This window comes from Grus americana, chromosome 3 (assembly GCF_028858705.1).
Source record: "Grus americana isolate bGruAme1 chromosome 3, bGruAme1.mat, whole genome shotgun sequence".
In the NCBI taxonomy this organism is placed as follows: domain Eukaryota; kingdom Metazoa; phylum Chordata; class Aves; order Gruiformes; family Gruidae; genus Grus; species Grus americana.
In genome coordinates this window covers 71,226,012-71,247,649 of record NC_072854.1, presented here as the reverse complement: position 1 = coordinate 71,247,649, position 21,638 = coordinate 71,226,012, and the positions used below count along the sequence as shown (strand labels likewise).

Below are 21,638 nucleotides of genomic sequence, written 5' to 3'. Positions count from 1 at the left end.
TCTGCAAAAGGCTGCAATTAAAAATATAATACAGTACTTTAAAGGAATGCTTATGTTGATCATGAATAAACTGGCTACAGCAGAAGCAGTTCTTACCATTGATGCTAGGTGTGCCTCTGGAAGATGGGAAAGAAGTGCAGTGTCTGTTTAAGGCACTGTATGTTGAGAAGTTTTTGTTTTGTTTTGTTTTTTTTTTTTTTTTTAAGAAATCCAACCAACTTCCTTAAATATGATCACTTCCAGCTATTTGGAACAGATGTAGACTAGGAGTGAGGGATTTGACACAAAGGAGAAGGTTCAGGTTAGATTTTGGTTAGTGATGATCGTTGTTCAACATAAATACATAGTTGGACTCCATAGTTACAACTGCAAACAGTCCTATGATGAACAATAGTTTCTTTCAAGCTGCTTGAGACTTTTTTACAGTACAGGGATAAATTGCTGAGAGAACAAAAATGGAACAGAAGTCTTCTCTCCAATGAAAATTTTTCCATGAAACTTTAAAATTGAAAATTGTGATACTTCAATTAATAGCTATTTTGAATAATTGGAAACCCTGAATGGTTTTTTTTAGCAAAGTACAGTTAACTTAAGAGGCAAGGACAATATTTATCTGTGAAATGCAGGTCAACCCTATTTTTTCTGAGCATGCTTTTTTTTTTTTAAAGTATTTAGCCACTCATGGTGCTATAAGTTTGAATGTTTTCACATGAATTTAGCTTATAGCATACTATCGATTTAGATCCTGTGTTTAATGACCCTGAAATCTTATTTTTTTTCATAACATTAAAGCTGCTTTGTGACTTTTAGCAGCTCAGGATTTTAAAGGCAAACCAATCTACTAGAAGGAACAACAAATTTCTTGAACCAGGACCTCCCAGTATGCCCATTTGGGTGGCCCTGGCTGATTATGGCCTGTGCAAATGCATGGCCATACATCTGAATGTTTTTGGTTACTGTTAAGGAGTTTTGCTTAATTAAGAAATGTAAACAGTAGAGCTGTGTTTATTCATATTTTATGAATGCATATGTATTTCAAGTTCTCTTACTGGGATGTTCACCGAGAAAGTGCTCAGAGGAGTAGGCTATAGGTAGCAGTGAAAGAAAGAGCTTTGAGTGATGAATTCAGAAATACCAAGTACCCTATGGACTACTAGAATAGCTGAGCCTAAGATGCAGAGGCAATTAAAACTATATCAATAATTATATTGCAAGAGTATTTGGAAGGATCTGACAGGACTGGTTTTACATGATTGATCTTGAAATTAGTAGTTGTAGTAACCCAAAGTTTGCAAAAAGATTGTTTGGATAAGCGGAGATTATTTGTATAGACAGTGAGCAAGAATTACTTTGTTTTACATCTTACTAGCAATTTTATACCCCAAATGCTGCTTCTCTGCTAGATTTTACATAAATCCTGCTTGGCCTTACTGGAGAGAGAGAGATTTACTTTCCTAGTCTGATGAATAGTATTTGTCAGATATTTCCTTCCTAGATTAAAATTAGGAACTCTATAAATAAATAAATAAATGTTAAACTTTGACTTGTTTTCTGAGTCATTCAAAACGTGGTATGTTACAGAAAAGAAGAGCAGAGTTCTATATTTCTTTTCTTTAATCTTTTCTCCTTCCACTGGCTTTGTTATACTTCTCAGAGGAGAAAAGAAAAGCAAAATAAATCTTAAAAGAATTAAGTTTATCAGGTTTACATGAAGAGAAATCTTCATTGATTACTTGGTGATATGACTAGTGGTGAAATAGGCCTTTTTATCAAAAATGTGGATTATTTTTTTAAAAGTTGTTTAGTATATTCTGCAATTTCTAGCAACAATGTGGAACCAGTTTGCACTAATGAGGAAGGGGGGTAGGAAGCATACTCTTTAGATTTTAAAATATGTGGATTTCTATGCTTTTTAAAGAAGTCACTTAAAATACTATTCTGTGCCACGTAACTGGACCTCAGTTTTTAGGTGTAATTTTAAAATTGACCATGCTACGGGAAAATGTTGAAGGCTCTGTAGTGGTCCTGTCACGTTTGCATCTGGTTGAACTGTTCTGGTAGTACTAATCTCCTGTGCAACTTAGAAAAAGCTGAGAAACAGCAACACGTTTCCCAGACTGTGTCATGACTAAAAACCATTACAGAGGGTGGCAAGTGTTTCTGAAGATGTGTCACAGAGGCTGACTTTCTTCAACCTGTTATAACTATGTTAAGCCTCCCTTGCTATCAGTTACTGTAATGCAGAGCTGCTAGATTGGTAAATCTGTGCAAAACTATTAGCGGGATAGTGGGTTTTTAATTGACCTGGATTATCCAAATGAGTTCTGGAAATGGAGCTGTTGTAGCTGTGGACAGCCTGAACCTGTTCAGTAAATACTCTGGTTTGCGTGCAGTAATTGAATGATCCAGCTTTCAATTTACCATTCCATTATTAAAAATGCCAAGGTCATTCAACACCTGTTTGAATCCCGCTTGGTTTTGCTCTGGGAGTGATAGGTCATGCTCCAGAGAGAGGGATGAGCACAGGCACTCTGTTAAATTCCAGACAAGTAACTGTTGGAAGGTGTTTTTAAGTGTAATGCTTTCTGGTGCTGAGTTTTGATGAAACAAAAGCAAGCTTATCACTTCTTTAGAAAGTCAAGTAGAAAGAAATGTTGGCCTGCTTTAGGCAAGGAAAATTGAACTTGCATAAATAAAAATAGGGGTTGAAGAGGCCAGGAAAAAAGAAGTCTTTGCTTGTGTTTTATTGACATTTACAAAATGACAATAAAGAAACCCAAAATTATTTCTGAGTCTACCAATTTTATGTCACTGATGTGTCAGTGAGTTACTCTGTAAGCATTTTCATGGTGAAGTTTACTTACATATTTATTTCAATTCTGTGCAACTCAAACCAACCAAAACCAGAAAACAAATACATGGAAAATCATGGGTTTTTATTTCACACATGTAGTTCCCTGAATTTGTGATATGAAATTATTTATTTGAAATGTAGTATTTATAGAAAACATTTTCTTGGATTTTGAAAGGAATCACAGAAGTAAATATTGTATTTATTCATGTGATTTCTTGGTTTAAATGCACTGTGTGATTAACTTGTTCCTATCAACTTTACTAGTAAATCATTGGATAACTGGAATTTGATTTATAAACTGGTGCAATGTTCACAGACAATACGTAGAACATCATTGAATGCAGAGAGTTGGATATGAGCTTGCCAAGTTTTAGAATTGGTCAGTGTATTTATTCTAGCCAACTGTTTTGTGATGATAAGCATAGATAATTAAATTTGAATAATCTGTTTGAAGAACAAATTTACTTTTTTAAATGCCTTCTGGAGACTAGGTTTCTGTTTTACAGCAAACTTATAAAGGATTTTGGAGACTGTTAGGTCTTTATAGTTGTTTAAATCCTCTGTTGAGGGCACACTTGTTAATTCAGTTTGTGACACTGTCCAGCTGTGGTTTATGAACTCATGTGCACAGACCTTCAGGTGGATAAGCATTATCACTATTAATTTGCAGGAGTTGAGAGAAGATTTTTGGCTAGTTCCAATTCTTTGGTATGCGTAATGTTGTGTGGATGAAACATCTGTGCTAAGGACAAAGTAATTCCCGAGTAAGACTTGGTGGATTTTATCTTGAGTAGAGATGAATTGGTTGATGTAGGAAATAACAAGTAGTAGAGTTTCCTTCGGCTAAATAAGAATTAGTTTGTACCCTAGGATGTGCTAGTGGATTGTAGCCTCAGATGCGTCTGACACTTCTAAGCCTGTCACAAATATGTGAATTAAATATGACAAATATACTTGCCCTGGATAGCACACCTGAAATACTTTTTGTGACTGAAATTGCTTAAGAAATCCTACATATTTTGTATAGCTTGGTTTTAAAGTAAACCCAAGCCCTTTATTGGATGCTAGGGCAGAAATGTTTTCATTCTAGGCCTGGTGATAGGATTCAAAACAAGCCATATGAATTTGAGAGCAAAATAATTTAAGAAGGGGGAAAGGCCATTTATTTGTTATCAGTCTCAGTTCTGCTGCAGGGTGAGCCAGGGAGGTCTCCCATAGGTCTGGATCTGATGATCATCTGAAATCTGCCTGCCAAATCAGCTCTGTTGCCTCAACATTGTTAGAAACAAGACAATTCAGTGACTTCATTAGAAATTAAGCCTGTACTGCTGGTACTTCCAGTGCTGCGTGCTCTGTGTAGCGCTGTACGCAGCACTGTGCTGCGTGGATTGTCAGCTGAGGTGGAGGCCCTGCCCTGCTTGGCGCACGGTCTCCTTCAGGCAGAGAATCCTGCACTTGCTGAATTGTCTTTTCTTGGTGCATCCTATCTGATCTTGAGGCTTTCATTATGTAAAATGGAGTGTCGGTCCAGTGGGTGATGGGAAGATACTCAAAGGAGGATATAAAATCCAGTCAGTATGTGTTGGCCACATGTTGAACGTCAGCCAGTACCACAGAGGGTACATAACACCGCTGTAAGAGGAGACGGGCTCGCTGCCTTTCTGAGAAGGCTTTTCTTCTCTGCCTACTGCTGGGATGGAAGAAATGTTGGTGCTCTACTACGTAGTAAAGCTTTAAGTTAATGGCATTTTATGTTTACTGTGGGCTGACGTGACCTTCCGCATGGCCGCTCTTTCCTTCAGCAGTGTGTGAGTGTAAGCAGCTCTTCCGTCCCAGTTCATAGGCTTCTCACTAGAAATTCACTGTGGTGGAAACAGTATCCAAACTCAAAGACAGACATTCACCAGATGTAATTAGTGCTTTTGATCTACCACTGCAATTTATTAGAGGGTCCTTTTGTGCCCACCTACCTGGCAGTATGTCCAGGTGACGGTCTACTGAAAGGTGTTGCAGCTAATCTGTAGGGAGTTTTGCTTGTTTACATAGCTTACGTACAAACACGGAAATGATGAAAGCTGAAAATCCATCCTTCGCGGGGGTCATGGGGCGGAGGAGTGTCCTACTGAAACATACAGGTTTTGATGGAGAACGCTTTCTTTGCTTTGTGTCCATTAGGTTTTACACAGCCTGTGTCTGCAGAGATGCCAGATAAAACACCAGGTGGTACAGAACCTGTCCCCAGGAGTGAAGGTTAGTAGGTTTCTTTCATTTTTTTGACTAATTATTGAAGAAAAGAAGCATTGTGATTTTGTGAAGAATTTTTCGAGTTAAAAAGTGAGTTTCTGTTACTGGCCTTAAAGTTAAGGGAGACCTGAATTAATTTTATGTGTGCTTGTTTATCTAAATAGCAGGAACTTGTCACTTATTTTTGTGTAACCTTTCCCTCTCTCCCTAGCCCACCATCCACGAGAGCACTAAAATATATAATGAGGTGGGAGGACCAGTGGGCTGCTAGGATTTCAAGTTTGGAGAAGATGTTTTGTCCCCTTTCAATAAAGAGATCTGGTTGACTGGGGCCAGTTTTTCATATGGAATACTTAAGTCTCATAGAACCAAAGCTGACATTTAAGATGTGGGACGACTGATACAAGGAGGAATTGAATATGCGTGATTTCCACTAAAATCAGTGAAATCTTGAAATGCTCAGTCTTTCTGAAAATCAGACCATTTTTTCTTCTCAAGGTCCATTAACTTTAAATTCCCACATCTGAAAGTTTGGTACTTGGTTTCAGGGCAGATTTTTTCTTTAAAAACAATTGTAATCCTGCTAATTTGAGTCCTTCCTCAGAATCACTGCTGAATGTTTCATTAAAATATTTTATAAACATTTTCTATTTCACATAAAGGTTGTGAGGGGTTTCTCCCAGTTTTGTGGCAAAACTTGTAGTAGCTCTTGCGTACGCTTGCTGTCGAGATCATTGCTGTCCTCACACAAGGGCTGTATTTATTCAAACGTGTGTTTTATTTTGAGTAAAGCTTGCAGCTCAGTCTGGTTTATACTGCTTTCTCTCTAAGCCTCAAAATTTAGTTTTAAATATTTTTTTGCATTTGAACCTCAATTTTGACATTTGAAAGGCATCAAGGAACATGCTGCAATAATAATTTTGAAATGTGCATCAATAACAACAGAGAAACAAATTTCTTTCCATGTAAAGGGTATTAAGCTATGCTTAACTGCAAAAGGCCTTTCTATTAATTTATTTTTTAAATTTACGGTAAAGCTTAACACGTTACTATGAGAAGTCTCAACACAAAGGGAGAAGCAGTTACAGCTAGTCTTTCAAAGACTGAGCTCTCTGATCCACGTGTTGTGTGCCCCCCTTATAAATAAATCCTCATGCTAAAAGCACTGTGATGAAGTCCAGTTAGAACCAAAGCCTCCACTTGTGCTGCAAGTTAGGATGTGGAACAAATTCTCACACACCTTGCTCGTTGCTTCCCTAAAAGTAGCCTACATGATCACCTCTGTGGCTCTCCTAGGTATTAATGACGTCTAAATGTGTTAAAATTACACTGATTACGTATGCTATATATTGAATTTCTTTTCTGGCTGTAGAACGGTGGCAGATATTGCCACATTTCGGCTCTCCAGCCTCTGAGAGGAGTTCTGGTAAATTGAGACATAGGGATGATGTAAAACTTTCAGATCAAATCTGGGGAAAACTCACTGTGTGAAAGGTAACTTTATTTTCTCTTATTGCACTTTAATTTACCACTTAAGCAACTTCCAGTGAGTGAGTTGTAAGGTTTGCTTTGGCTTTACATCAGGAGTTAGAGAGGGTAGGACTTGTGATAGCATAGAGCTGTGGATGGGCTGGGAGCAGGGGTCTGGGAAGAAAAAAGGAACAGAAGAATCCTGCAGAGCATCATTAGTGATGGAGTCACTGATGGCATCACGTGGCCATCAGACAAAGATTGATTCTCCTCCTTATGCTGGCAATCAGAGATGGATGCCTGTGAAGAGGGACGGGTGAGGACTGAGAGTTAGCGTGTGCATGTTAGACACTGAGAAGACAACAGACTTTGGGGTTGGACACCCCAGGTACCAGTTTCCAATCATTTTCCTGCTAGCTCTATCCCCAAATTAGAAGGTTGAAGCTGAACGCAGGATTGTTCACATCTAGGTACAGGAGAGGGAGGCAGGGAGCTGCTCATTTCATTTAATTTTTGGAAGACCCATGAAGCCTTCAGTGTCTCTCTGCTTCTGTAAACGTGGTTTCATTTCACCAGAATGGTGAACAGGTAAAAAACCATTCCAGAAACATTTTTTGCAGTTCAGCTGGGATCTAGAAACTGCCTTGAGGATCTCATTCAGTACTTCCAAGATCTTTGTGTTTTTCAGTAGTTTCTGATGTCTGTCTGATCAAGCAGGTACATAATAGTGTCCCGCACATTAGCAATGAAAGCTACAACTGGAAAGCTTTCAGATACCAAATTTGACTAGCATTTAGGGATACCACAACTAAAAATCTTGTTCATGCATGCTTTGTTGTGCATTTTGAGGGAATTAGCACGAGATACCTGGGACTTGAAATGTGCAATATACACAGAAGACAAATGAAAAATGATTGTCTGGGTCATTAAGAAACTGCACATATAAGGTTGTATGTTAACGTATTCTCTCACACATACAATACATACAGTATATACATATATAGAAATGTGTAGACATGTGTAGCCTTAAATCATGAGATCCTAAGGGAGCTGTTCCCATGGGTGGCGTGGTGAGTGCCAGCCTCCTGGGATGTGCCATTTCGGGGTTCCTAAGGCAGCAAGCATGGACGTGGCAGGGCCTTCTCTGGCACACTGTGCTTCAGCTTTCATGTTTGGCCTTTGGAAATAGTCTAACTTCTCCACGTTGTTTTTGTTGCCAGATGATACTGACCTTCCCTCCCTCCTTAACCTAATATCTCTCAGGTTTTTGACCCAGGTATGAGGGACCTGAAAAATAGATAAACTTCTTGCCTATGGAAATGAGCTTTGTAGGTTTTGGGGTGTAACAGGCAATTTCAGTGAACCTTGCTGCAGTGTGTTGGTCTTTATGATGCCCTGTGTCTTATACACCACTAGCATGAGGAAAAAAAGCTGAATAGCTACCAACACCTTGAAACACTTTTTTTCTGGATTGTAGTAACATGTCCTCAGGTACTTAGATGGATTAGTAGTGATGTTGGCAAGGAAAGAAAGTCATACAATAAAATATAGCTAATTAAAATTACGGGATAGTGCTGAGTCTTCATTTTCACATTACAGTTATTGTATTCTGTTGTGATAAGAGCTTATGAAGTTCTTCAAGCAGTTTGTATAAAAATGTGCTTTGACAGATATGATGTTTAGTAAAGCAAAACTTGACTTAATCTGGATGCTTTGGTTTTAGTCACTCTTCTGAAATTAACTTTTAGATATTAAGAAAAAAGGTGAAATAATGAATAAAAACGTGTCTTCGCTTAGAGACCTGTTCTTACATCTTGATGAAAATGTTCTACTAAAGATAGAACATGATGCTGGTGTCTTCTAATGATACTAAATCATTAGTGCTGGAAGTTAGAACTTTGAGAGGTTTTATTCTCATAAATACTCTTACTTTCAAAGAATGTTATGATTACGTATACTGAAAAGAATTGCCAGGCATATGCCAGTGGCTGCTCCAGCAATAATTTATAAGATAAACTTCCATAGTCTTTGATCATATCAATTTCTTTATTTACTTTGTGTTTATACAGTTTACTAGTACATAGAAATGTTTCACTGGTATGACTGAGTCCAAATTGAGTGTTTATTTTCTTATGTTTAAAATATCATTGCTACTTATGTGCATGAACATGTATGTGAACTTTCTGAATTATTTCCAGGATCTTATTGCTGCTTTTTTTTCCAAAGAAATATTCTTGGTATCATTATTTTTTTTTTAAAAAAGGTGTATTTGTTGTTACAAACTTCTAACAAGTAACCTTTCACGTTTATAAGGGTCGAGCTGGATTGAGCAAAGTGTTGGCAAGATAACTGATTATCTGGAAACTTTTTAAAAGTCAGTGTTGCTTTCACCAAGCAGTGCCCCTCCCTGCCCCTCACCCACTGCTCCGTGTGCTGGAGTTAGACCATGAAGCGCACAGAAGCAGACAATTGAGAAATACGTTTCCTGTAATTAAGTTACTGTAACTTTAGTCCTTGACTCGAGGGTCCCCAGTGAGCGGGCAGACTATTTGCTTTTCTGCTGCCTCTTCTGTCAAACTCTTTAGAGCCAACAGCTACATTTATAAATGTCACTGATTTCTTTGTGCTATAGGGGGAAAAAACCCAGGACCTGGAGATTTGGTTGTTGCAAAGATGGAAGCGCGTGTATATCACGTGTGAAAAATATTTCTCAAGAAGCTTGTGTAACTATCAAGGAGTGGTAGACAAACAAATTAAAACAAAAAACCCCTACCATGATCCACATATAACTGTTTCTTAACTGTTTTCCTACGGCAAGGCTATTATATTCTATTTACAATGGATGCATTTAGAACAATGTACTGTGTCAATACCAGGAAGTGGATTGAGCGTGTTTCTGGTTTAGCTTGCAAAGGAATTAGCATTTGTTCTGCTCATGTTTGCTGGAAAGTCACTCTTAAACTTCTAGCATAGTTAACCACTGGAAATTGGGCTGTGCTGGGAGTACCCCACCCACGGGGCAAATTCCTCCTCTCGCTTGCAGGGAGGCCGCTGTGGTTCACAGCAACTGCTCGTGATGGTATCTGGAGCTAGGCGATTGCTCATTTGCAAAAATGTAGGGGGATGATTGTAGGTTTTCTCAGTATGAATTATCTATTTATAAGATTAAAACAGTTTTTTTGATAGCTTAACAAAAATTTTGATGATACTGACTGGTTTTCGTAAAAACCAGGTGCTTCATCCTGTGGATTGTTGATTAATTTTTTTTCTTGTGATACCTTTGAACAGCTGCTCATAACCTAGCTAGGCTTGGTTGAAAGAAACCAGATGATGTTTACCTTGGTATCCATTTCGAAGGCTCCCATGCTCAAAGTTTTCAGGATATCAGCCAAATGCTACCTTAGCAGTAGATTTATGCAAAACGCTTAGAAAAAGTATATGAGTGCTGGAACCTTTATTGAGTTTCTCCAGTCAGCTTGACTGTTTTTTTTCTTTTTTTTTTTCTGTGCCTTAAAAAGTAGAAGTCTTTGAAGAGAAAGATGTGAGGAAATTAAACTCCCTCAAACTCTTCTTCCTTTCTCCCTTTCTCCTCCACCTTCTTTCATTAAGCAAGAGCCATGACTTCCCCCAGCTGGATCCTCCCTTACTGACTTGGTGCTTCGCACTCGCATCCTGGAGGAAACGAACGTTACACCTGGGCGTTATAAACAGCCACTGACAAATCCCAGTGGACAACAAGCTTATGTCATTGTGAAATATCCTATAGTAACAGCAGTGGTTTTTCTTGCATTGTGTTCCTGCTGGCACTAGTGGGAGCCTACCAGCTGTTACTGTTGTTTGTGATAGGACTTATTTAGCTTTATAACTCCTCTGACTTTATGTTTGCATGCTATTTCCACTGTAATATGTAATGCTGCACAGGAAAAACATGCAAGCGCAGCCATGTGAATCTGTGGGCTGCCCAGTGGCTCGTACCCTGCCAGAGAAGTTTCTGGAAGACAGCTCCAAATAAATGAGGCACTGCAAACCGAGGAAATCCCTTTAGCTGAAAATGGTTGGAAGCCAGAAGAATGTCTGTGTGGGAAATATAGTACATGCTCACTATGTTCTCACTGTCCCCAGTAATGCAATCTTCCTGTGCCAGGTTATTTTTCCTTCTTTCCTAATCATAGCCTCATTTTATAGCAGCTTTTAATCCTCTGAAAATCGTATCTGAAGGAGGAGGAACTGTCTATATAAAGATGGTATCTGAAATTCTTAACCCTAGTGCTTATAAAAGGAGGTGGTAAAGCCAAGCAGATTTGAAATCTGATTGGAAACAGGAGAAAAACAAAGCGGAAGGGTGATGGAATTGGATATTCTGTTTCTGACTCCTTGCTAACTTGTTGGACTGTACGCACTGTGAGAGGTTGGCATGTCTGTCTTTGAAACACTGGTTGTAGACTGTTGTCATAATGCATAATGACTCTTGTCATACCTCTCTTGAGAAATTTGGGCTAGCTCCAGTCCACCGAAGCTGAATATTAGCAACAGCCTAAGCAACCACTGTGCCGTGCAAGTACTTGTACAGGACTTGCTTTGCTGCAACCAGCCTCCAGCCCCTGTGCTCTGCAGTGTGGTTCATATTCTATGATAGTGCTATGATGCATGAAACCACAACATTGAATCAATTTGCTTTTTTCCTGAAAGCATTTTGATGAACTGCTGTAGTCACTGGGCCGCGCTGGTTGGACCCACTTTCTTTCTCGGTTGGCACCAGGCTGTTAACTGGACAGGCTTCTAAACTTCCTCAGCTCAGTGGAGTGAAGAGGAGGAGGTGGCGGTGGTGGCTCCCTTGATCTAGGGCAGTGAAAAGTAGACTGTTCTGGACACTGTGAAATGTCTGAGTACAGTAAAGCCTGCTCCTCATCAGAAGTGAAGATGCAACTGCTGTAAGGTAATGGTGGTTAAGTCACTGATTACAAAGGTTGGGCTATTAACAGGTAGAATAACTTGTTCTTCAAATGCCAAACACTTTCCCTGGTGTCCTGGCTGGCTGCTGTCCTGCCAGAGATCAGTGTTCCAGTCATCCATAAGTTACAGAAAGCTTATGTGGCCTGAACTGCTTAAACTTGAGGAAAACTATGGGGCTTTTCTATATCGATGATCCCATTTTTAAAGAATTAGTTTTGCTTTTCTGTCTCAATGGTAATTAATTCTTAGTTCTCAAACAACTAAGTGTAGCACTTGAGCTTGATACACTTTTTTTTGCTTTTGTATAAATAAGTTGTACATGATACAAAATTATGTATATAATGATTTATAAATAATCTGCACATATTAAATAACCAATTATGAGTAGTACAAAATAGGGAGACTAAATGTGGCTTGCATGAAGCAATCAAATGTGGTATGTCCTGATGAAAACCAGCTAGTTTCTTTAAAGCACTTCTGAATGCTAATGGTCTAATTTATTTCTACATTGATGTTCCAAGTTGAGAGAAATCTAAAACAATTCAAATATTCCTGGAGGAGCAAAGGTTCCTTGTTAAAGCAAAGAAACAAGTGGTGTACTAATTTTCTGTGTGTTCTAGTGTAAATACTCCTCTCAGCCGGATGCTATTTAAAACTGGCTCTCTCCTAACTGTGCACTTTTTAAAAAATTGTTTACATTTAAGCTGAAAACTGTAATTTGACCATCAGCCTGACTTAGAGCTGAGCTTGCTTATCTGGAGTAAAATATTGCCAGTGGAAATTTTAATTATATGATTCTCAACTTTATCACGTTTCCATAAGAAACAACCCCACCCCCAAATTGCTCCACAAACGGAGCCTGCAAGTAAAACAGCGATGCCATAAATGAGTTCCCAGTGTCTGCCTTTCCGATGGGAACAAAAATTTTAGGGGTCTGTTTTGTATGGCTGGCAATTGCCAGGTGAGGCAGAGGGCAGCTGCGCTGGGGCCCAAGTGATGCGAAGCTGGGCAGGGAGCACCCAGGGATGGGAGAGGAGGGAACAGTTCCCTTCATGGTGGATGTCCATCGGGAATGATGCACAGTGTCAAATTATGAAATTTATTCATTACTTTGAGCTTAGCTATGTATATCAAATACTTTAAAGAAAATGCTTGATTGAATACTCCATCATAAATAGCATTTTTTTTGTGTCATGCTTAGCATCTGTACTGCTACCATCTCAGAAATGTGCTGCTGATGCTAAAGAAGCTGTTGCAGGTTTAAATTATCTTTTCCTGTTTAAAAATAATTAGTGCTGTAATAATAGTTCTTGGAGAAGACCCCGAACAGAGCGTACACTCTGCTATGGCAGTCTTAGCTCTGTGTGACCTGGAGGGCAAATACAGTGCTATTCTGTGATTATAAATGTTAGCAGTATACTTTACATCTGCTTTTTCCAGGTTGGGAATGATAGCTGTTCCTGCTCTCGAGATTTCTTCAAGGGAAGACTTTGTCACCAAACAGAACAGTTATTTTTGTTAAAGCAATTACTATGGATTAAATTACTGTTCAGCAGTACTTAGAGCATCCTAAAAAGATGCAGATGCTGTGAAATTTGTCACGTTAGAAATCATGATTTAAAGTAGCTTCCTCTGCCAGTTTCGTTGTGGGTTTGGGAGGTGGGTGGGGTGGGGTTTTTTGGTTTTGGTTTGGTTTTTTTTTTTCTTCCTTTCTTTTGACTATTGTGTATTCCAGGGTTTTTACTGCTCCCCATATTTGTTGTGTGGAAACACAGGCAATGGTAAGAACTCCAGACTGCTGCCAACTGCACAGGGTTAATATACAGAAAATGAGCAATAGTAACAGTTGATCTTTCTGTCAGTATTAATATTGGATTTTACTTACACTGATAGGTTGTAAAATACATTTAAATACTGTAAAGTCAACAGTTTCTTAAATGTAAATCAGCTTTCATTCCAAAAACTGTGGTTTTTACCCTTTTGAAATTTCCTCCATATTTTATCTTGCTGCTTTATTCGAGTGACATGCCAGAAATCTGTTTTTGGATTAATTGATTCCCTTCCTTCCCAGCCATATTTCTTCCAAAGCAACTCAAAGGACATTGAAGGATAAGAGCCAAAAATTGATTGCTTACTACCAGTGAAAGTAAGCTACAGCTCTTAAGATAAATTAGATTCTCAAGGTTACGTTCTTTCATCTTGGGCTGACCGCAGCCTTAAATCCAAGAGATCCAAAGCGGTAAAAATAAATATACAAAGACTTTTTGCCCTTTGAGTTGCTGAGGCGTGCAGCAGCACAGATACGTCCCAATTATTTACCACTTGACTCTGAAGAACTTTGACAGGTACTATATACAGTTAGCAGATTCAAGCCTGCTAATATTAATTATCACTTAAGAGCTGTAGTGGGATTTTTTGTCTTTTAGTCACCTAATTATATGTCTAGCAGTAATTTCAAACTATGCCGCCGACATTAGAAGTGAGCCGAGAGGCCTTGATATATCCTAAATTTAGAGAGATTAATAGAGAGGAAAACTTAGTTATTGGGTTTTGCTTTTTTAATTGGCTCCCTGTAGTTTAATTTAGCTTAAAAAAGGGGAAATTGCTGCTTGCTGATAAACCAGAAGGGGAGCTAGCTTTGATGTTTTATGAGCGATAAAATATTAATAGAAACTTTCTACGTGTTTTTGAGCAATATGCCAAACTACTGCAGTCAGCTTCTTGAAGAGTCAGCAAGCCGAAGCGAGTGGGAGGTGAAGGGGGGAAAGGTGGGAGGCTGCTTCTGTTGCGCTGTATCCAGGTCCATTAGCGGTCCAGGCAAACGAGCCTTGGGGAGGTTGGATTTAGCACGTAGGAGGCTTTTATTCTTTAAATTAAAGCCACATTATGTTCTGGTAGTCTCTTTGGTCAGAACATGCTGTAAAACTGATCGTGCGGTTTAAGACATTAAAAGTTACCAAATCCTTTGAAAATAGTAGCTGCTCTTAGTTGTGGGTTTTGTGGAACAGGGCTTAATATAAATTCCATTACACACAACTTGGCAGCGGTCCCCACAACATACATTTTACAGAATAATTAAAAATGGACACAACTTCCAGGTGCAATACACAATTTTCTTCCCGTATGCACACAATGTAGTCTGTGCTTCAGATGATGGAAGGACTAAGAACTTGTTTAAGGTGGTAAGAGTTTGAATATAACCTCTATCCTAGCAAGTCTGGACTTGCCTCGTTGACCAGGAAAGCCAGGCAATCAAAGTTATTCGGGTTCTGTTATGTCTGTTTTCTTTCAAGTTAGTTAGGAACCACATGCTTCATCTCAAGTCTGTGTTTGTAAGAAGGGTGGTTATCAGTTTATATGTTTGTAGTTTTCACTGTACAAAAATTTCATGTTGGTGATTGAATCTTATCTCATGAGAGGGTATATCTTTCACAATGGAAAGCAATATTTGAAGAATCAAGTTAAGTAGGAGGCTAATCATTAGGGAATTTTGCCTGATGTCTGGCCAGGAGGTGGTTCTGTCTGGTCAGGTCCGAAGCAAGCCAGCATTTCCACAGATGGGATGTCCTGTCTTGAATGTTCTTTTTATTAAATACACAGTCTGTAGGCAACAGGAAATCCTCTAGGAAGATATGACTCTGCTACGACTCTCCCAGAAAGCAAATGGCTGCATTTCAAGGTTTGTGCCTGATTAGGATCTCTCCCCAGTGGGACAGTTGTGGTATTAGATCCCAGCCCTTGGAGCTCTGTAATCATTCACAGTGAAACACAGAGAGCGCCTTCTTAGGGCTGTAAGTATAGATTCGTATAAATGGAATTTTTTTATCTTGTGTCTCATGTCTTTAGTATATTTTTCACAATTGAGTGATAGTAAAATAAATTATTTTTATTTATTAAAGACTGTCTAAAGTTTATTTTTGGAAATCATAGGCTTTCAACTTTCAAAGAAGTGGCAATATTAACTAGAGGCACTGGTCTACTCTTATAGCACCTGGCACTAGAATCTGAAATTGAAGGTGCCCCAAAGTTGCCCTCCTCAACCTGACCACAGAAATATTTTTGTGACCTGCTAAAACAGGCAAAGTATTTAAAAACTTGTTCCACTGACAGCTGCTAGCTAGAAAATCCTTCCATGTGACAAAGGTTTTCTTGAGTATGAAGTGTGCCATGAACTTGTTGCTCATTTCCCTCCTCAGAAAGATTTATGAAGAACGCCCTGATTTTACTATAAAACCATATTTGTTATTAAAGGCAATTGCTTGTCATCCCCTCTGATTTCCATCTCTTGAAAGGAAAAAAAAAAAAAAACAAACCACAAACCTCACACCCACATCTTCTCATATACCTGGACCCACTTCTCCAGACTTTGGTGTTAACAGAGCACTGTACTACCAGCCTGGAAGGAGATGGGTTCTTGCAATTTATGGAGCTAATGGGCAGGTGGTAGGAACTATATGGTTGAGATGTGTTGCAGGACTGAGGTTTTGGGTTGCATCTTGAAATGATAATTTGGGGATATACAAATATAGTTATTTGGCTAGTTGCATATTTGTTGTTAACATTGTGCACTTAATGAAGTGCTCAAATATTTTAAGCAAAGTGTTTCGTAAGAGAACGGCTGAAGGAAAATAATGCCTGCATTTCCTACGGCTCAGAAGTCTAATGCCATTGAGAACTTGAGTTCTTGTGTTTGTTACAGTTCTGCAACTCCTCCTGCAAGACCTGGCTGCAGCGAGGGTAGCAGGGACTGATGGCTTTTGAACAGGCCTTATGTTTATGCCTAACGTTTTCTAACAATAGTGTTTATCTACTATGCAAGGTTGCCAGTTTGGAAGCGTACTGAGAGTACTGAATTTTCAACCTAAGCCCAAAGCTAAAGGGGCTCACGATGATATGCCAAGCTTCATTGGATTTGGAGAAGCAGCCATGGGAACTCCCAGTGCATCTTTGTGGTGCCATGCAGTTCTACGAAAAGTGCTCTGCACACCACTTCTGGAAACTCGTATGTTGAAACTGACTTTCTCACTGGGAACAATTGCTTCTAAATACAGCTGTGCCTCTGCAATCTTTTATCACGACCTAAACTTCTATAATATATATGGACGCCCTGTGCATTTATTACAGACAGCGACTCGCTCATCACTTCAGGCCTGGCTGTAATCCACATTATTAATACAGCATCTCCAGTCCGTTTTGCCACACATCTTTCAGACGGATGGAGAGGCATGGATACGGTTCAGATCATGCCTTGGGAGTCATTTTGTGCCCTAAATCCAAAACCGTACCAGCATGTTCCTATGCCTTGTGCTGCGCTGAGCTCTCCTGGCCAGGGAGAGGAACGGTACAACGCTGTCGGAGCCAGCTTCGGCCCCAGCTGGGGTTGTGTAACCAGGGCCTGGGAGGCTGAGCCAAAACCACCAGAATTACCGTGCATTTTTAAGCGCTGAGCCCTCCTCTCTGTAAACAGACTGAAGATGGTGGTTGAGAGTGTGTTGGAAGGCAGGTAAATAATTCTGGTCTGTGCTCTCCCCCAGCATGATGGAATTTTTTTTTTAATTATTTTTTTTTATGGGCCCTGCGGGGGAGAATCTGACTCAGATTTTTACATTCTCTTGGTGTCTGAGAATGTACTATTTTTTCAATTGAAAAAAAATTTTTTGTTTTCTTGTGCTTTTTTTTTCTTTGCATTTTTCACTTCTCTTCAGAGGTGCTGAGCTTCATGTTTTTAGAAGATAGCTGTATGGTGCCTTCTGTGGGTCCCTTCCTGGAGAGGTGGGGAAATCAAAGTTTTGCTGAGAATAAAAATCAGTGTACAAGCTTTTAAAGTTCATGAATTTAAAATTTTTAAAGATTTTAAAGTTCATGGAATTACTCCTGTGACTGAAGCGTATGATATGCAAAACCAGGTTTGCACTTACCTATGGTGGGAAAATGTCACTGTATTGTCACTTCTGAATACAAATAACTGCCTTTTATAAAATTGTCAAAGTTTATAGACATATTTACTTTACAGCTACTTTTATAAGTTACCCACGCCCTTTTCTGCATGTGAATAAAAGAGCTGGAAAGGCAACGCTGATAATGTCATACCAGGAAATCTTTAATGCAAAATACAGAGAACACGGGCAGGGGGGAGGAGGGAGGAAAGCTTGGAGGTCAGGGGAAATTGTACTGAAGGTAATGTATGGAGGGAAAAAATAGTGGGTTTACTTCTGTGTCTTTTTTCTTTTTCTTCTGAGTTTGAAGCAAAATTATATAACATAGGTTGCCTTTGACATAGGCCAACAAACGTGTTTGTAAACACTGATATATAGGGAGATAGCTTGGTTCCATGTTTGAGCCTTTTTGTAATTCTTCTAGGATTGAACGCAAATTAAAACAAAAAAATACTGAGTCTTGCAGAACTGAAAATACTGCTTGTTGACTAGACTAGATCCTGCTTAATCTTTTTCTGCCAAGTTAGACATTCTGGCAAGTTTCCTTAAGTCTGGATGTATTCAAGTACTGTATTTGGCAGACTTAGTTTGTTACTAAGTAAAGATATATGAAAATCCCAGTTCAAACATTTCAGCCTATAGTTGTTTTTACAATCTGTCAAGAAGCACAACTAATTGATATTTCACTTTATACATCAGATATAATTTTTCTTACAGTACATTATGTATCTGGAAGTTGATTTTCCACTGAAATGTCAAGTTCTGCTACTATATATTTCATCTGAAACACTTCATAGCACGTAAAGTTTTACAGAATGTGCTCTTTCTACTCAGCAATGTATAGTAACATTTGTTAAGTCACTAACAAAAGGTTGTCAGCTTTTTTCTACCTTTTTTTCAAATTAACATAATATTCCAAGTCTTGGATTCAAAGTCTTTAACTTTAATGTACAGTCTCTCCCCGCAGAGGAGTCTTAACTTTGAGTTTATGAAGAACGGCAAAAATCACTGTATATGAGACATTCTGTATTGGAAGGGGATTATTTGAATACTTTTGATACTTTTGTATACAGCTAAAATTTAAAACGATAGAAGTAAAACTAATTTCCCTCTCTATAGTTTTGATTATAAATGTTAATCAGGCTTTCTTCCAAATCCAGTGCTAGATTTTGGTGTCCATGGCAGTAATTCTGCCTGTCAATACAAGTATTACCTATTGGATTTGGTGCATGGGAAGAAAAGTGGGGATTTTTGGTTTTAAATGAATTCTGGTTTAGCTGAGAAAAATATGTGGACTTCCTGAAGGAAAGAGTAAATGCTAAATCTGTGCCTATTGGAGAGGTCACTAGAAGTTTCTAAAGCCTGGAAGGACTTGCAGTAGGTGTTCAAGCCCATCTTCTGCGTAGGCTTTGTTTCTGATATATCATCCTTTTTAGAAAGACATTTAGTCTTTAAAGCAAGAACTTACATTGGAGAATCAACCATGACAGAGGCTTTATCCCTAATTATGCCATCAGTTCAGTCTCGTTTCTAGACTGAACATGCCTGTGTGTTTAGCTTCCAACGTTAAACTTCTGTTTGGTCGAAGAAATGGCCGTCACCCTCAGATACTTATGGACTGTGTAAGGTGAATAGATCAGGCTTCTTTTGTCTGTCTGTATAGTGTAGAGTTTCTGACAGTAAATGAATCTCATGCCTTATTTTGCAGTCTTCACAATTTTGGGGGGGTTCTTTTTGAAATGTAAGTACTGGGACTTGACTGTATTCAAATCCTGCACCTCCTCTTATTTGTCTAGAAGTAGGCATTGTTTCCCTGATCCCACTTGATTAAAACACTTATGATTATTTGTAAATAAGGGAAAACTGGCCTCCCAACAACTTAGAACTAAACAGGCAAAAACTTGATGAGATTAAATATTGCTGTGTTCCTAAAATAACTTGAAAGGCTTTATGAGAAAGGTACTGTCTCATTAGTAGATTACACAGTGTTACACTTAGGCATCCAAATAAGCCAAAAGTTGATTTTCTTTCTTTCTTTATTTCTCACAAGAAATCCACTTGGAACAGCCTATTCTGTCCTTGTAATTGATGCAGATGTCAGGAATTCTTTTCTGCTGACATGGAATAAAGGCTAATCCAGGTCAGTCAGTACCTTGTAATTAATGCACATTCTTTTCTTTTTTTTTTTTTTCTCCTTTTTCTCTTTTTTCCTCTTATGTAGGAAAAAGGGAGCAATCCCTGTTTTAAAGCTCTGAGCTGGTCCAAAGTGATTCTAAAGGTTTTGAATGGAATGCGGATTACAGAGTAAAACTATGCTAAACTACTAAATAACAGAGAATGTTTAAATCCAGAGGGTTTTTTGGTAGCCCCCCCCCGCCTTTTCTTTTTCTTTTCTCCTGTTTGGCAGTTTGCAGACAAACAGTATCTTACATTACCATATAGTAGCTATCTCGGAGTGTTTGAAGGGTTAAGGGGAAAGGAAGATGAAAGCTACTTTGAGCTCACTTTGTTACCTTGAACTTTGGATGCTGTTGAATATAGCAGTCATCTGTGATCACAGGTATTTTAGCAGCTGTATAATCGAAAACTATAAATGTCCAGATAGGAAATGGTCCAGTAATTAGAGGAAACAGTACTGAACCTGATGACTTAAAGTCACTTTCGTTCTTAAATCACACAGTTGTAGCTGTTAGACTTTATCCTGTGATCTTTTCTCAGTACTTTGGCAGAGTACTTGAAAACCCTGATAATCAGATTGGCTGCAAGTTAGAAAGGAGAGAAGGATTCAGTGTTTCTGCCTTGCTTGCGTAGCTCCCCACCAAAGAAGTGCCTCCTGGCTGAGAGGTGTTGCTGAAGAAGCCTGGGAGGAGGACAGAGGCTGGTCTCTCTTCTTTGAATAGATACCTACCTTTCTATCTTCATATATATTGTATTGCAAATATGAATAACAGTGCAAGGGAAGGCTCTTGGGTGGGTTTGTATACATGCCACTGAAATTTAAACAGCAAAGCTTGAAAAAGGGCTCAGATTTTTAAGTTGGTGGGGTTTCAGAAGAAAATAATCTGTGGCCTACTTATTGAACAGATGGGAAATGTGTGTTTAGTTCCTGTGTGTAATATAACCCTGAATGTTGGGGGTTTTGTGGGTTTTGTTTTTTTTTTTTTTCTCTTCTCCTAGCATGAAAACTTTATGAAGCTCATTCAAAAGTGAAATGGGTTTTTCTAAGTGGGATTTTGAAGGTTAGGCTTATAAGTCATCAGTGAAGGAATTCCCAAAAGTTGTACAAAGAACTCTGTTTTCAGAAACACAAAAAACACTGCCACTTCTGTAATGTTGAATAGTTGCTAGTTATCTATATATACACACATAGTATTATGTGCTTCTTCAAAGTATTCAAGTATGGTTTTGCATATTATGTCTGTTAACCTTGTGCATATGACTTAGTGATCAAAATAATATGTTAAAATAATGGCTTATAAGTTTGCTTATTGGCTCAGTCCTAATTATGACTTCTGTTGGTGAAAGTTCACTTGTCATCTCTTCAGATTCTCCCAAGAGATTATTCTTGCTAAAATGCCAAGATTCCTCTTTATCAATATTGGATGCTGAAACCAGTATAGTGTTAAACAGTCTGATGCAATAAATGTTGAAATACACAGTGATTCACTGGCTTTATTTACCACTGTGGTAAATAAAGGGATACACAAGTTTTGATTAAAAGTTCTAAGGACACTGCATTGAACACTAATTTTCTGCTTAAAACGTGTCCCTTTCAAACGGGCTAATATGTTCACTGGAAGCTGAGTAATTCAGGCTCATCAGTGGACCACCAACTTTGAGAAAAAAAAAACCCCCCAAACCTGGAGAAACTGTGTCTTGAGGCAAATACACACACACACAAAAATCTATTTGTTGTCTATTTTGAGTCACAGTCAGTTGGCCTACAGTCAGTTCAAATCCCAGGGTGTCTGAATTCACTGACTCCTTACCCAAGGTCTAACCTCCAAATTAATTGTTGTAAACTTAGCCTTTTGTCTTAATTAGCCACGTGATGGTTAAGCAATTGGTAAGCCAGTTGAAAACGGTCATCTACATATGCATATATAGACCCTGTTCTATTTCCAGTCTTATTTAAGTGGTTTTCGAAGGCTACGTAGAGGACTCTGAAGGTGCTTTGTGTG

The 21,638-nt window shown here is 38.6% G+C and overlaps 1 protein-coding gene across 2 annotated transcripts in view; it reads left to right on the top strand.

Annotated features, from left to right (window-relative positions):
• PLEKHG1 (pleckstrin homology and RhoGEF domain containing G1) overlaps nt 1-21,638 on the top strand; it is a 135,822-nt gene that overhangs the window by 35,619 nt on the left and 78,565 nt on the right. For both annotated transcript variants that reach the window (XM_054821370.1, XM_054821368.1), the window contains one exon: nt 5,030-5,104. In XM_054821370.1, the coding sequence (XP_054677345.1) occupies nt 5,056-5,104 (49 nt within the window). In that variant the 5' untranslated portion in view covers nt 5,030-5,055. The remainder of the gene's footprint in view (nt 1-5,029; nt 5,105-21,638) is intronic.